Raw genomic sequence first — 15,018 nt, forward strand, 5'->3', positions numbered from 1 at the left:
CAGCTCCAAAAAAAAGAAAAAAAAAAAAAAGGCCACCACTGCTGGGCTGGCTGCTGTTTCTTTTGTTGTTTGGTTCCAAGGCTGGCCTAGAATTTGCTATTAGCTGAGGATGACTTTGACGACCAATCTTCTGCTTCCATTTCCTGGGTGCTGGGGCTATAGGTGTATGCCATCAAGTCTGCCTTGATTTACTTTTATTTCTAAGGTTAGAGTATTCATACACATTTCCAGGAGTCGTGGATGCTGTTCTCACTTCAACCCCCATCAAAATATGTGTACAGTTGTCTGTCTGTATCCTCAGGGGACTGGTTCTATGACCATTAGATTAATAATGATAGATGCTATTAGCTTAGTTATCAAGAGAGAACATACTGCCAGATGGAAATATACCATCAGTTCACAGATCTGTAAGGGATACTTTAGATTCAAGTCCTAACAGGACCCTTTTGACTCTACTCTGTTGCTGTTGCTGCTGCTGCTGCTGCTGCTGCTGCTGCTGATGATGATGATGATGATGTTATGGTTATTGTTGCTAAGACAATTAGGAAGACTGACAAGATGGCTCCACAGATCTAGGTCCTCACTGGGAAACCTGATGACCTAAGTTCAATCCCTGGGTCCCAAATCACGGAAGAAGATGACTGACTCTCAGAAGCCGCCGCCTGCCCCTCACAAGTGAGCACCCAAGCAGTGACGTGGATGCAAACCCTCCTCATAAATACCTAAATGTAGTTAAAATTTTATTTTAAGGAGCTGGAGAGATGGCTCAGCAGTTAAGAGCACTGACTGCTCTTCCAGAGGTCCTGAGTTCAATTCCCAGCCACCACATGGTGACTCACAACCATCTGTAATGGGATCTGATGCCCTCTTCTGGTGTGTCTGAAGATAGTGACAGTGTTCTCATACACAGAGCATGTGCACAGTGGCCAACACAGGAGCACGAAGGCCAGTGCATGTGCACAGTGGCCAGCACCTGAGGACAGTGGCCAGCTCATGAGCACAGTATCATGCCGTCTTCCGTCTTTTGTCTTAAATTTTTTTCTTTTCTACTTATGCTAGAAGAAATGTAAAATCTCCATGGTTAAAACTTGGGCAGTTGTTGTAACAGAATATTTGCTTATGGTTCAAGGTATATCCACAAGTTTCTAGATACATCAATATATGCTTAATTAGTGAAAATTTGAAAACTGTGAAGGATAGACAAGTCACCATAACAGATAAGATCCAAGTGTTCAAATGGTTTCTGAGGTTCATTCGATCCAAATTCAGCTTCTGTGCGCTTTAGATGTTTTAATACAGAGAGCAACTCTGTGGAACCAGGCTTGCATCGATGAGTAACAGGTGACTTTACCCACTGAGCCATCTAGACAGCCCAACTGTGTGTGCTTTTTTTGTTTGATACAAGGTCTTTCTAAATAGCTTTGGCTGATCTGGAACTCACTATGTAGACCAGGCTAGCCTTAAACTCACAGAGATCTATCTGCCTGCCTCTCCCTACCAAATGCTGGGATATAATTACATCATCACCCCCTTTTCCTTTTCTCTTTCAAATACATGGCTTCTTTTTCCTTAATTGTACACACACACACACACACACACACACACACACATGCACACACACACAAATGCAACCTGCTCAATATGTATAGATGTTATTTGTATATATGCTTTCAGGGCTGACCATTTGATACTGGATAACCAATTGGTGTGCTCTTCTGTGGGGGAGACTATTTCTCCTGCTCTCAGCATTCCTCAGTTGCCTGTACTTCCTTGGGTAGAGTGGAGACCTTATGAGCTCCCCACCCCCCTCCATGTTAGCATGTCTACTGGTGTCATCCCTGTTCAGGTCATGTTTAGACAGTCATGTTGGTAAGACTGGATGGTGTAACTTCTGACATTTGCCGGGGAAACAATCTCACAGTGAACTTCCTGTTCCCCTGATACTTTGTCTGTTCTCTCTTTTAAAAAGATTCCTGACCCTTAGGGGCAGGGGTTGTATTATAGATGTATCTGCTGGAGTTGGACACAGTTCTGTGCTTTAATAGATTGTGAGTTTCATCTGTTGCAAATAGTAGTTATGTTGATGAGGGATCATTTTTACTTTATATGATTAATGTCTTCCCTGGATGTGTGACTGTGTACCACATGCAAGACTGGTCCCACCGAGGCCTGAGGAGGATGTCAGATTCCTGGGACTGGGGTTACAGTTGTTTGTGAACCACCCTGTGGGCTCTGGGAGCCTGGGGTCTCTGCAAGAGCAGCCAGTGCGCTTCACTCTGAACCATGGATGTAGCGTCTCTTCTGTCTCTCTTGTTTGTTTTTAGTACATTCTACAGATGCAGGGATTAATTGAAAAAGTAGCTGGGCTAGGGCTTAGTGGTAGGTCACTTAGTATTCATGAGACCCTGGGTTGCTCCTGTTCTTGGATCCTGTGTAATATTCAAACAGATTACAGCAAAAGACACAATCCACAATTAAAGCCATCGAGGATATACGGGCTTTTGTGTGTTGTCCAGTATTCGAGCATAACAGCTTCTCAAGCTCTTGCATCCAGGGCAGAGCTCTATGTGAGAAGTAGTCATGGAGTATAATCGCGGGAAATCTACCAACTTTCAAGGGTATCAGTCCCACCTCGGGTGACAAGCTGGGAAATAAACAGAGATCCTATTTCGACCTCTTGTCTTTAATTAAAAACTCTTGTTCAGACACTGACCTAGGGTGAGTTCTAAGAGACAAAGAGTTAAGATGCCCTCAGCCATCAGAGGTTTCCGGTCTCTGAGCGGACCGGCCGAAACATCTAAGAGGGTGGAGTATTTTTACATAAACAGTGGGAAGACAAGCCGGGAAGTGGTCATTTCCTTTCCTTGTGTCTGCTTCAGCCTTACTTCCTGCTGTCCATTCTCAGAGCCGTGCACAGCATGGAAGCCGTTTCAGACATATGAGATGACATTATTTTTCTTTCACTGTTGAGAATCAAGCTCAGGGTCTATACATTCTAGAAACTGCTCTACCACTGAGTGACACCCTGAGTTCAAGATTTAAAATAATTTTTTAAAAAGATTTTTTTTTATTTATATGAGTACACTGTAGCTGTCTTCAGACACACCAGAAGAGGGCATCGGATCCCATTACAGATGGTTGTGAGCCATCATGTGTTTGCTGGGAATTGAACTCAGGACCTCTGGAAGAGTAGTCAGTATTCTTTTTTTTTTTTTTTTTCTTTTTTTCGGAGCTGGGGACCGAACCCAGGGCCTTGGGCTTGCTAGGCAAGCGCTCTACCACTGAGCTAAATCCCCAACCCCGAGTAGTCAGTATTCTTAACCATTGAGCCATCTCTCCAAACCCCAGTGATTTAAAAAAAAAAAATCTTTCTGAATTATTCTGAATACCAGTTTCTTCTACTTTTAAAACTATACTTGCCAGTGTGTCTAGAGGGCATGAGAGGCCAAACCTACTCCATCTTGGAACAAGACTCCATCTTAAAAGAAAAAGAAACTGAGAATTTGACCTACAGCTGAACCCAAGCTACACCCAAGAACCAGGAAGGACCCCATGGCTTGTCCTTGGACCATACCCCAGAGTTACTCCCTAGCAACAGTCAATCAAAGATTAGTCTGATTGTTTCCGGTGTACTTTCAGACAGTTTGTGATTGTTCATGGTTTTGCTTCAAAGCACCCACCTGTTTGCTTGCCATTCCCCATAAAACCTTATCCTGATGAGGGCTTGGGGGCTGCTCCACCTTCCTGCCCTGCTATGTCAGGGCTGACAGAGCACCCAAGCCCGAGCTTGTAATGCAGAGACCCTAATGAGGTTACATCAGAGTCAGCTGCGTGGTGGTCTTTAGGGGTTCACGAATGCTTCCTGGCACAACATGCAGGTATGTGCCTGAGTGCAGGTGCCCACAGAAGAGGGCGTTAGGTTTCCCCCAAAGTCATAGCCTGTGGAGAAAAACCTAATAAGAGTACTTGAGCCCCACCCAATCCTCTGCAGGATCGGTTACAGCTCCGAGCCACTGAGCCATCTCTCCTGCCCACGAACAAGATCTCGTTTCTTAATCTGCAGACTGAAGATAATGCCTAATCTGTAGGCTTGGAATGAGGATGACAACATTTTATGCTCCACAAAGGAACCCAACAGTTACATTTATAGATAGGGAAATTAGAGTGGTGGTTACCTAGGTGGGGGAGGGGAACCTGAGTCCTAAGCAGAATCAGCCTCAGTGAGGGATCAAAAGCTTCTGAGTAGGAAGTGGGTGTTAGAAGGCCAGATGTGGGGGCTGGGGATTTAGCTCAGTGGTAGAGCACTTACCTAGGAAGCGCAAGGCCCTGGGTTCGGTCCCCAGCTCCAAAAAAAAAAGAACCAAAAAAAAAAAAAAAAAAAAAAGAAGGCCAGATGTGAGTACTTTATCTCACCTAGGTGTAGATTTGAAAATGATTAAGATGGTAAATTTGTATTCTATTTTGCAACAGTAAAAAAGGCCATATATTCATTGTTGGAAATTTAGAAAACATTTTAAAAATCCTTAAACCCGGGTCAACAAGATAACTCAGCAGATAAAGATGCTTGCCATCAAATCTCACTACCTGAGTTTGATACCCAGAATCCACCTGGGAGACAGAAAATGGACCCCTGCAAGATGTCCTCTGACCTGCACATGCCTTGCCCACACACATAAATAAATGAATGAATGAATGAATGAATGAATGAATGTAAAAATAAAGTAGCCCTAAGTAGCCCCTCAGAAGCCATTTGTCATCTTCCTAAACCTTGTATCCAGGGAGATACAAGGCACCCTGGACAGACAGCTCAGTGGTTAAGGGCACTTGTTGCTCTTGCAGAGAACTTAGGTTTGATTCCCACCACCCACATGGTAGCTCACAACCATCTGTAACTCCAGTTCCAGAGGATGGAAAGGCACCAGGCAGTATGTGGTGGGCAGACCTGCATGCAGGTAAAACACAACAAGATAAAATAACCTAAAAATAACCTTTTATTTAATTTTCCATAGTGTTCAGAACTCCGTAGAGCTCCTGGTTTACAGACACAGGAGTAGGAGAGAGAAAAGGGCCTGCACTATTTATTTATTTATTTATTTATTTATTTATTTATTTATTTATTTATTTATTTATTTATGTTTTTGAGAAAGGGTTTCTCTGTATCCTTAGGCTGTCCTGGAACTCCCTCTGTAGACCAGGCTGGCTTTGAACTCACAAAGATCCTGCTGCCTCTGCCTCCTGAGCGATAGCTTAACACAAATGTGTTCTTGGTTCTTCCCCCCCCCCCCCCCCCCCCCCCGGAGCTGGGGACCTGGGGACCGAACCCAGGGCCTTGCGCTTCCTAGGTAAGCGCTCTACCACTGAGCTAAATCCCCAGCCCCAACACAAATGTGTTCTTATTAGGTATATAATCCTCCCTTTACATAATATTTGGAACACTTGGCTGTGACTAGGTACCTTTTCTTTCTTTGGGCTAACACAAAGTTCTTTAAAAGGCACCCACATCTAGATGTTTTGTTATTAAAACAACAACAAAAACAACTGACACATTACTGTGTTCAGTGACTTCATATCGTTTGTCCATCCCAGCCTCCTGCTTTATGCTCAGGGTTTTTAAACCCTGTGAATAAAATTTCTCCCTCTTTCTTGTTTGCTCGCAATTAGCATTAAAATTTCCCCAGATCTTAAATAAACTATATGTAATCATTTTATTCCTCATCTGTCTCAGTTTTTTTTTTAAACAAACACTTAATTTAAACAATACAGTCCAACCTACAGTCTTCACTGGCACTGGGGAACAGGTTATTGGGCAAAGGCGTGCCCAAGGGTCCTGCCTGGTGACCCCCACAGGAAGCAATCCCCCATCTTAAGGCTTGCGCCTACACCCTCGCCTGGCTTCCTATCCAGTTGTCACCCACAGAGCTGTCGTGGGGCTCTCTGGACCCTCAGTGTAGCAAGGACTCTGGGCCCCACACCCACGACCTCTCGCAGTGCGGAAAGGGAGACTCTGGGAAAACTAGGGTGCGGGGTGTGTCTGAATACTTTAGGGACCAGAGCCGCGAGGGCAGCAGGCCCACGAGTTGCTGTTGCTCGGGAGTGGGGACAGTTGTCCCTCGGGGCTCGTAGCCGCCACCCGTCATCCCGGAGGCCCTGTCGTCCGCCTGCGGGGTCCTAAGCTTCCCGCTCCGCCAGTGACCCTCCGGGTTTTCTTTTGTCTCTTCTCCACACACACCCCTCCCCGCCGTCCGGACCCCGCTCTCTTCCTTGAGCCTTTCTGGTCTCCACCTTCTGCTTCCTCTGTCCCTTCCCGCGGTCCCTTGCTCTCCCCCTCCCCTCCCGGGCGCAGTTTCCCGAGTCCCCTCCCCGCTCCGCCCCTGTTTTTAAACCTGGCGCGGAGCGAGCCGGTAGGTGAGCGCGCTGGGCCAGGGGGGACCAGGCGCCGTCGGGCTGCGGGACTCGCGCGACGCCCGCACCATGAGACCCGAGGCGGCCGCAGCCCGGGAGGCGCAGGGACGCATCTCCCACTGTCCGGGGGATGATCCCGGGAGGCCACCGCTGCCACGCGGGCCAGAAAGGTGAGGGTGTCCAACGGCCCCGGTGGAGGTGCACCCAGACACTGAGTGAGCTCCCTAGCCTGGGTTAGCTACTGCAAACTCCGGTCGGAAGTGCAGGGACTCCGCGGATATCTGGCAAGGAAGTCCGCCAACACTTGAGTTTATTGAGGATCTGAAATTGGTCCAGCTGGGAAATACTGGAAGCTGGGGGCCCTATAAGAAATTTATAAAAAGGATCCCGCGGTCTATCACAAAGTGACAGTTTCCTGCCCTATGCCGGGGCTCAGTGTTGGGTCCATCCCTGAGACCCAGCGGAGCTATCTTTAAAGCTGTGAAGTTTAAGGAAATCAGATTAGCTGGGGAGGTAGGGAAGGCGCAGCTTGGCGATGCAGAAACGCCATCCGCTTTGGCATGGTAAGCTAAGTCAGGAGCTGAAGAATCAGGAGTCTCCAGCTGCAGGGGTGGTGTAGTTGAAACCAACCAGCTGGATTGGAAAATCTTGAGGTATCAGTGAGAGATATGCTGGGAGAAAAATACCTCGACTAACAAACGCCCCAATAATAGTGTTGGATCTGGGGCTTACCTTCTCAGAGTGTACTTGGAAGCATAGCCCCGAGAATTTCGCAGGAGATAGGAACAGGTAAAGTACTGGCTGGCCTGTCGGCAGACAGCCCTCGAGGGAACATGGTGTGTGCTGGGACTCTTTGACCACCAGATATCACGATATCAACGTGATTGATATCGATAACGATGATATCAATCTCATAGTAACATTTGAGAGGCAGCATAAATGCCAGGGGGTTCAGTCTCTCTTGATACCTGTTTCCAGTTCCATTCCAGCCCCGTGGAGACCGTGGATGTCGCCTCCCAGAGATGCTGATCTGACCAGAACTGAACGTCCGGTAAGCTAATGTGAATGTTGTAGGTAACAGTCAAGCCAGAAAGTCGCCCTGTGTCTATAATAACTTAAAAAACAAAAAACCCCCCAGCTCCGAAAAAAAAAAAAAAAAGAAGAAGAAGAACCAAAAAAACAAAAAACCAAAAGCCGGGGAAAGGACTCCTCCCTCCTGCTTAGCTTGGTCTTCTAACTCAGAAGTGCCTGGAGGCCGGGCTGGTAGAGCCCAAGTGAACAGAGGTGCTAATGGGCCCATTGGGCTCCCGATTGCTCCTCCATCCTTGAAAGGCAAACAGCTGAGGACAAGGCTTTGCATGGTAATTACACGAGGGGGAGGGGTTGTTCTTCTGTAAACCAGAAGGTGGGGGAGGGAGGGGCAAAACCCTTAGAGGAAAGCTGGTTGTGTACCACACTGCAAAGAAGGCAGACTTCCACCTCAGGTGCCCGACGGTGCAGTTAAAAGCTCCCACCCTTGTCTGGCCCTGCAGGATCTTCTGTTCTCTGTGCAAATACACTCAAGCAAAGGGCTTTGTCAGCAAAGATTAATCGCCACGGCTCTCCCTTTGTCTTTGCATTGCTGGTTAATTGCTTCTGAGTTATTAAGAGAATGCTTTGCTTACATTCGCTATATCCTCAAATATAAGTTGACCTTTAAAACAGTGGAGTTAGCTTAGGGAGGCCTGTGCATCTATTTACATAACACGCGTGGGATACGGCTTAACGTACACACAGACATGATATCAAAAGTCAAGGGTGGGAAAGTCCCTCTCTGCTTTTCTTTCACAATTATTTTCTCTGGATACTGGGTGCTTAAATTCAGTTAGTATTTATATAAAGCGTAGAGAACGAAGCCAACAAAAGGACAGCAGTCAGACAGTCCCAATAACTCCTGCTCTAGATTTCTAGGTGACAGAAGAGAATTCTTTCTGTCTTACTGAATTCAGGCTCGAGTTCTTAAATGTAAGACTTTTTAAAGAACTCACGAACTGCTAGGTTCTCCGTGAAGTGAACCGTGAGTGTGGGGGTCGCTCAGTTGTGTGGGAGAGGAGAATGCTACATGGTACATACACACGGCCTGAAGCAGGTAGCCTGCTGTTCTACTGAGGAGAAAACCCCTTGTGATTATCTTGAAGCCCCTTTCTAGTTGACTGCACTTCACACAAGGCAGCTAAGTCCTGAATTTGGGCGGATGGGGGAGCCTGGTGTTCTGTGGGGATTGTAGAACTGGCTGCCTTCCCACACCCTTGTCAGGGCGAGATCTTGGGATCCACCCTGGGTCTTTCCTTGTTACTAGGCTCTGGATTTACCAGGGAGCTAAATTCCCAGCTCTACCCAGAAAGTTCTTTGTAGATGTCACACACAGGCTCTCAGCAGGCCTCAGTAAATCTGGTTCCTCCTAGCAGGCTGGGTGAGTGCCCTGGGCTTGGGCTGCACGGCTTCTAGCTAATGACATTGGCTCTTGGCAAAGCAGGAAAATTTCTCAGCCCTAGTCTCCACACCATTTTGTAGAGGATTCTGTGAGGGGCTGGGGCTTGGTGACTAGTACCGAGACTTCCAGCAAGCAGATTGAAATTGGAATAAGATACACATTTGAGAAAAGGCCTCAAGGCCTTGTTCCTTGAGCAGAGGAGCCTATGTCCACTTGCTGCCCCACCCCACCCCAACCCAGACAGCTGTATCCTCCCCTGGATTAGGGGAAAATAGACTAAAAGATTTTTTTGAGACAGGGTTTCTCCATATAGTTCTGGCTGTTCTAGAACTGACCTTGTAGACAAGGCTGGCCTTGAACTCATAAGATCTGCCTGTCTTTGCAGGGCGTAAAGACATGTGCTACCATAACCTGACCAAATTGAAAGAAGAAAAGAAGGAAGGAAGGAAGGAAGGAAGGAAAGAAGGAAGGAAGGAAGGGGGAGAGAGGGAAGAGCAAGGGAAGATTAGTTCCAAGGATGGGTCCAGGTCTGCATATCTGATGTTAAATAGATGTTTCACTGTGTGGCATGACAGTCTCCCCCACGGCCCAGACTTGCTGTTTTAGGCCTCAGCACATTTCCCTCTTGGCTTTTGTCTACACTGCCAGGGCCTAGGTCAGTTCTATTATCCAGGTCTGCCACCATAGCCTTACAGTTAGAGGTTTGTGGCTGGAACTCTCTGCTTGAGCCTGTTTCTCAGAGCCTAAGAAGATGCGCATAACCTTAAAGCACCGCTTAGCCGGCTTATCATCGTTCTGGTCCCATTTAATTACCAAAACGTGAGAGTTTCAATGTTTCCCTCCGTGAGAAGAGACTTTTTATTAAGGTCTTTGTGAAAGCCAGTGTGGTGGCTCATGCTTGCAGTCCTAGCAGTTGGGAAGATCTCTAAAAATGTGAGACTAGCCTGGACTACATAGTGAGATACTGGGGCAGCCTGTGCTACGTAGTGAGAGCCTGTCTTAAAAAGCCAGAAAAGGTAAACAAACAAACAAACAAACAATATGGCATTAAAAAGTTAGGAGTCCATGTTTGTGGGGTTGAATTTCTATAGCTCGTGAACTTGAACTGTGAGTTCCTGTTAATCAGGACAGGGCACTTAAGGAAACAAAAATCTTTGGTCAGATTAACATTGCCTTTGCCATCTACCACAATGTGCACTGCTGCCCCCTACAGGTCATCTTCAGCAAGACAGGATTGCATGGTGAGAGCCTCACTTTAGAGGACTGTTTATAACTACAAACAGCTGAATCCAGAAGTGGTTTCCTGTAGCTCCGAAGGGTCAGAAGTAATGTGAAGGACTGTGTTCTGAAGACCCTCGAGTGTATTCACTTAGCTCTTCCCCGTGTATCACGGAGACACACTGTTAACTCACTGTAACATCTGCGGGGGCATCCTGTAATCCAGCTTATTTACAGATGTCACGTGCACGACTGCGCGCGCGTACACACACACACACACACACACACACACACACACACACGCATGCATGCACGTGCACACACATGCACATGCACGTGCTCACACACACCATGCATACTGATGCACCAAGGTCTCCTACAGGGTGAAATGGCATGGACAGCAACTACTGTGGAGCCCATTTCAGTTCTACAGCCCACTCTGCAAAGCCATCAGAAACCCATCACTACTTAGAAGAGAAAGAAGGATAAAGGGGAGAGATACAGGTCCCTGAGTCTAATTTCTTTACTTTCTTCTTTGAGCATGACTACCAACTACAACCACCCCCTGAGCTACCGACAACCAACACGCCATGCCTCTTGGGGTCCTAACATTTACAGACCCTCTGAAAAGTTCCCAGAATTCAAACAACCAACACAGAAACTGTCTATGGCTGGCAAAACCATGCCTCTGCTAGCGCATGAGGCAAATCACAGTCAGGGGCCGTGGAGGGTTCGAAGCAGCCCCACATCTCCATACCTGGGATTAAATGAAAGCATATTCTTATATTTCTGTGTTTGTTTGTTTTTTTTTTAAGGAAACCAAAATTTCAGAATTGTCGCTTGTATTTGTCAGGGATCTCTAGAGTCACAGAACTCATGGGTAGTCTCTGTATAGTAAGGGGATTTATTGTGATGACTTACAGTCTGTAGTCCAACTCCCCAACAATGGTCAGCAGCAGCTGTGAATGGAAGTCAAAGGATCTAGCAGTGGCTCAGTCCCACAAGGCAAGCAGATGAGGAAGAGGAGAGATTCCTTCTTCCAATGTCCTTATGGTGTAGGTCTCCAGCAGAAGGTGGGTACCACCACGCCTAGCTGGATCTGGGACTTGCTTTGTCCCTGATGACCTTGAACTCAGAGATCTCCTTGCCTTAGTCTCCTGGGATTCATAGCCACTATGCTTCAAGATCCCCAAGCCAAGATCCAGGTCAGAAAATTGTGTCTTCTGTCTTCAAGATCTTAGATCACAGGTGAGCCTTCCAATTCTGGATTGTAGGTCATTCCAGATGTGGTCATGCTGACAACCAGGAACAGCTGTGACATCACTACTACCACACACATAGATTTAAGGTCTGAGCCCTCACAGTACCAAGTTCTGGAAGCAGAACTCGTGGGATGCTGTGGAATGTTTAAGCTCTAAGGCTAGAATTCTAGCAATGGTGACAGACTTACGCTGTGTTTTTAAAACTTCAAGATGGCACCCTCAGGGGCTCCGTGACTACACCTGTGTTTCTACACATTTGTCTTTTCAGCCTTGGGAGGACCAACAAACCTTGGGGTCAAAGGGAGCCTTTGGATTCCAGCATCCTGTCAGGTAATGCGTTACTTCGTGGGGAGAAGCACGTGATGATAGAACACATTAGCATTTTCAACAAAGTGTGGAGTGGAATATATTATCTAGTTTTATTTTGCTTCCTTGCCAAGGGATTGTAAGGATACTTTGTTATATTTCTGGGACCAGCTCTTGATTTCACTCAATGTGTCATTACAAGCTGGACTGGCCATACCCCAGCTCGGCCGGCTCTGCCCAAGTTTGGCAGAACTTCCCACTCCTGCTCAGAAACACCGGAGCTTTCCCTCAGCTGGGTTAATCAGAAATGTCCGCAGATGCTGTTGGCCGTGCCTGTTGGAATCGTAGGATCTCAGGGTTCTACAGCCAGAGTCATCACACACAGTCCATAGCCCGCGTACTCACTCTCCTGTCCTCTGTACAGGAAGGAGGGCACTAGCAAAAGTGAGCAGCGACTAACCAAGAAACTCTTACTTCCTCGGAAGACCAAAGGGGAAAAGGCAATGAATTAATAAGTGAAAAATATTAAGAGATTATTGGGGTTGGGGATTTAGCTCAGTGGTAGAGCGCTTGCCTAGCAAACGCAAGGCCCTGGGTTCGGTCCCCTGCTCTGAAAAAAAAAAAAAAAAAAAGAGAGAGATTATTGGGTGGTATTTTAAAAAAACTTTCGGTTACAACTGGGATTCTCAGTTTAAAACTTGGGGTCTCCAACTTTTTTTTTTTAAAGTTTTATTTATTATATATGAATACACTGCATCTGTCTTCAGACACACCAGAAGAGGGCATCAGATCTCATTACAGATGGTTGTGATCACACCATGTGGTTGCTGGGATTTGAACTCAGGACCTCTGGGAGATCAGTCAGTGCTCTTAACCACTGAGCCATCTCTCCAGCCCGCTCCAACTTTTATGTATTTAAATTTTTTCCTTCTCTTTTCCTGTCCCTTGTCTCTGTCCCTCTCCCTCCTTCCTCCTTTCTTCTGCCTTCCTTTCATCCTGTCCTTTCTCCCTTTGACCTTTCTCTTTACCTGCTCCCTCCCTCCTCTTCCTCCTCTTCCTCTTCCTCCTCCTCCTCCCTTCCTTCCTCCCTTCTCCCTTCCCCCTCTCTCCTTCTGTCTTTGTTTTTCCCCAAGTGCATCTTTTCCTTCTGTTAAAAGGGACACACCCCTCCACCTTTTCTTCACCTCTAGAACAGAACAGTCAGTTCTTCCCCCAGGCCAGAGTTTCAGAGTCAAGTTTCCTTCAAAGCTCAGAGGTTTACATTCCTGTCTTCCATGGTGTGTGAGTGTGTGAGTGAGACAGACAGACAGACAGACAGACAGACAGGCATGAAAGATACACACAGAGAGACAGAAAGACACAGAGAGAGAGAGAGGCATGAAAGATACACACAGAGAGACAGAAAGGCGCACAGAGACAGAGAGACACACACAGAGAATTGAACACCTACTGTCCAGGAGGACTGGTCATCCATCTGATTAGAGTCCAGAGTCTTTGTAGTCTGTTAATGCTAACCTTTTTGCTGGTGGGTCTGTGTGGATTAGTGTGGGGTTTTAGCTAGTCCCCTCAGCAGGTGTTGAGTTCTGTGTTCTAGTAAGTTAAAAGCACCATATCCACAGAAAGCAAGAATGAGACAGGAATGAGGTACTTTTGGTGGGAGCTTGGGTCCCCCCCCCCTTATTTTTTTAGGTTGACTGTTTATTTGTTTCCTTAATATTAGACTTTACTTGCCCATTTCAAAGCGTCAAGAATACCTGCAGAGTTCTGGGGAAAAAGTGCTGGCCAGCTTCCCAGTGCAAGCCACCATTCATTTCTACAACGATGACTCTGAGTCTAGCTCTGAGGAGGAGCAGGAGGAGGAGGCTCAGCCCAACCACCTTCAGTGCCTGGAGGCAGAAGTCAGGGATTCCGCTCTGGAGGAAAGGGCAGAGTAAGTGGCAAACCTGTGAGACAAAGGAGTGGCCTCTGGAAGGGTAGCTGCCTGCAAACTGAGAGAGCCTCTCTCCTATGCTGGTCACTGTGTCCCAGGGACAGCCTAGCCTGCCAGGATTCTTCTCCAGCCTCCTCTGTGGCAAGTTCAGAGGCTGGACTGTGCTCAGTACCTGCTCAGGCCACGAACTCAACTTCTATTTTCTTGATGTATGTATGTGTGTGTGTGTGTGTCTGTGTCTGTGTATCTGTCTGTGTGTGTGCACACATGTGCTCATGCATACTTTTGAGGAAGGGTGCCTGATGAGGTGCTCTCAGGAAGAAGGCCTTTGGAGCTCACTGCCACTCTGAATGTTACTCATCCGTAAGTCTCACCACCCCTCTCTTGCCCAGAGACCCATTATCTAGTGATTCTTCCCTTCATAAAAATAATTTAAATATTAATTCAAATGTTAAGAGTTCATTTGGTTATTCATTTTAAGAGTTTCATTTGAATGAAAGTAGCTGTTTGGAAAAATATCCTTTTACTTGCCAAAAAAAAAAAAAAAAAAAACCAAAATTAAAACACTGAATAATTTTCACAGGAATAAGAAGTAAGAAGTTAAGATCTCTTTAGGGGATAAAACAGCTGTTTCTGAGAACTGTATAAGAGCTGTGTGTTTAAGTATATATGTTATAAGGGGTTAATTTTTATTACTTGGTGACCAGCATGGTCTTGTTATTTGCATGAAATGGCACTATTTTTAATTAAAGTTTCTTATGTGAAAATTGCTTTGAGTTTTATCATTTTGACAATCCAAGGACTCTGCCATCAAGGCTCTCCCTAATTATCTTACCAGAATCTGTCTTCCTGTATATTCCACCCTGTATGGATTTTTACTTGGAATAAATATTTTGAAAGAAAGTTTGACAATCATCTTTTTGTGTAGGATAGAGTAAATTAGTTCCTGTACCAAAAGTTTAAAATATTTTTTGTATTTAAGTCTCTTAAAATTGTATATTTTCACAAATGCAAGAAGGGGCCAGCAAGATGGCTCAGTGGGTAAGGGCACTTGCCACCAAGCCAGACAACCTGAGTTCGATCCCCCAGAACTCATGTAATAGAGTTGTCTTTTGACATAGAGACACACACAGTGGCATGATTCCCCCTTACCATATCCACACAGGATCAATGAATGAAAAAATAAAGGAACAAACCTAAGGGGCTGAAGCAGGAGGACTCCAAGCTCAAAGCTGCCTTGGCTACACAGTGGGCTTAAGGCAAGCTGGGCATTAAGTGCAACTGTATCAAGAGAAGAAAAATAACATGAGAGGATATATGTATAGATACATATAGCTATAGATATATAGATATAGATATATAGATAGATATAGATATAGATATAATATCCATCAGTGGTATAGTGTTGACAAAGCATGCCTGAGGTC

General features: G+C 46.1%; 2 protein-coding genes across 3 annotated transcripts in view; one reads left to right on the forward strand and one right to left on the reverse strand.

Annotated features, from left to right (window-relative positions):
- Window positions 1-11,358, reverse strand: part of Hlcs (holocarboxylase synthetase) — a 197,621-nt gene extending 186,263 nt beyond the window's left edge. For both annotated transcript variants that reach the window (XM_063270415.1, XM_063270414.1), the window contains exon 1: window positions 11,015-11,358. The gene's annotated coding sequence lies outside the window, so the exon portion shown is untranslated. The remainder of the gene's footprint in view (window positions 1-11,014) is intronic.
- Window positions 6,394-14,491, forward strand: Ripply3 (ripply transcriptional repressor 3). Its single transcript, NM_001105892.1, has 4 exons — window positions 6,394-6,572; window positions 7,381-7,453; window positions 11,624-11,685; window positions 13,382-14,491. Exons 1-4 carry the CDS (start codon window positions 6,472-6,474, stop codon window positions 13,593-13,595), a joined length of 450 nt encoding a protein of 149 aa, NP_001099362.1. The 5' UTR covers window positions 6,394-6,471; the 3' UTR covers window positions 13,596-14,491.
- Window positions 14,492-15,018: the final 527 nt, after the last annotated feature.

The sequence above is a fragment of the Rattus norvegicus genome, chromosome 11 (assembly GCF_036323735.1).
Source record: "Rattus norvegicus strain BN/NHsdMcwi chromosome 11, GRCr8, whole genome shotgun sequence".
In the NCBI taxonomy this organism is placed as follows: Eukaryota; Metazoa; Chordata; class Mammalia; order Rodentia; family Muridae; genus Rattus; species Rattus norvegicus.

Bases quoted from the DNA above. Each gene is read 5' to 3' on its own strand.
- Ripply3 (NM_001105892.1), top strand. From the start codon at position 6,472: ATGAGACCCGAGGCGGCCGCAGCCCGGGAGGCGCAGGGACGCATCTCC. The intron at 6,573-7,380 runs GTGAGGGTGTCC...ACCTGTTTCCAG, and splicing joins CTGCCACGCGGGCCAGAAAG to TTCCATTCCAGCCCCGTGGA. The intron at 11,686-13,381 runs GTAATGCGTTAC...CCTTAATATTAG, and splicing joins GGATTCCAGCATCCTGTCAG to ACTTTACTTGCCCATTTCAA.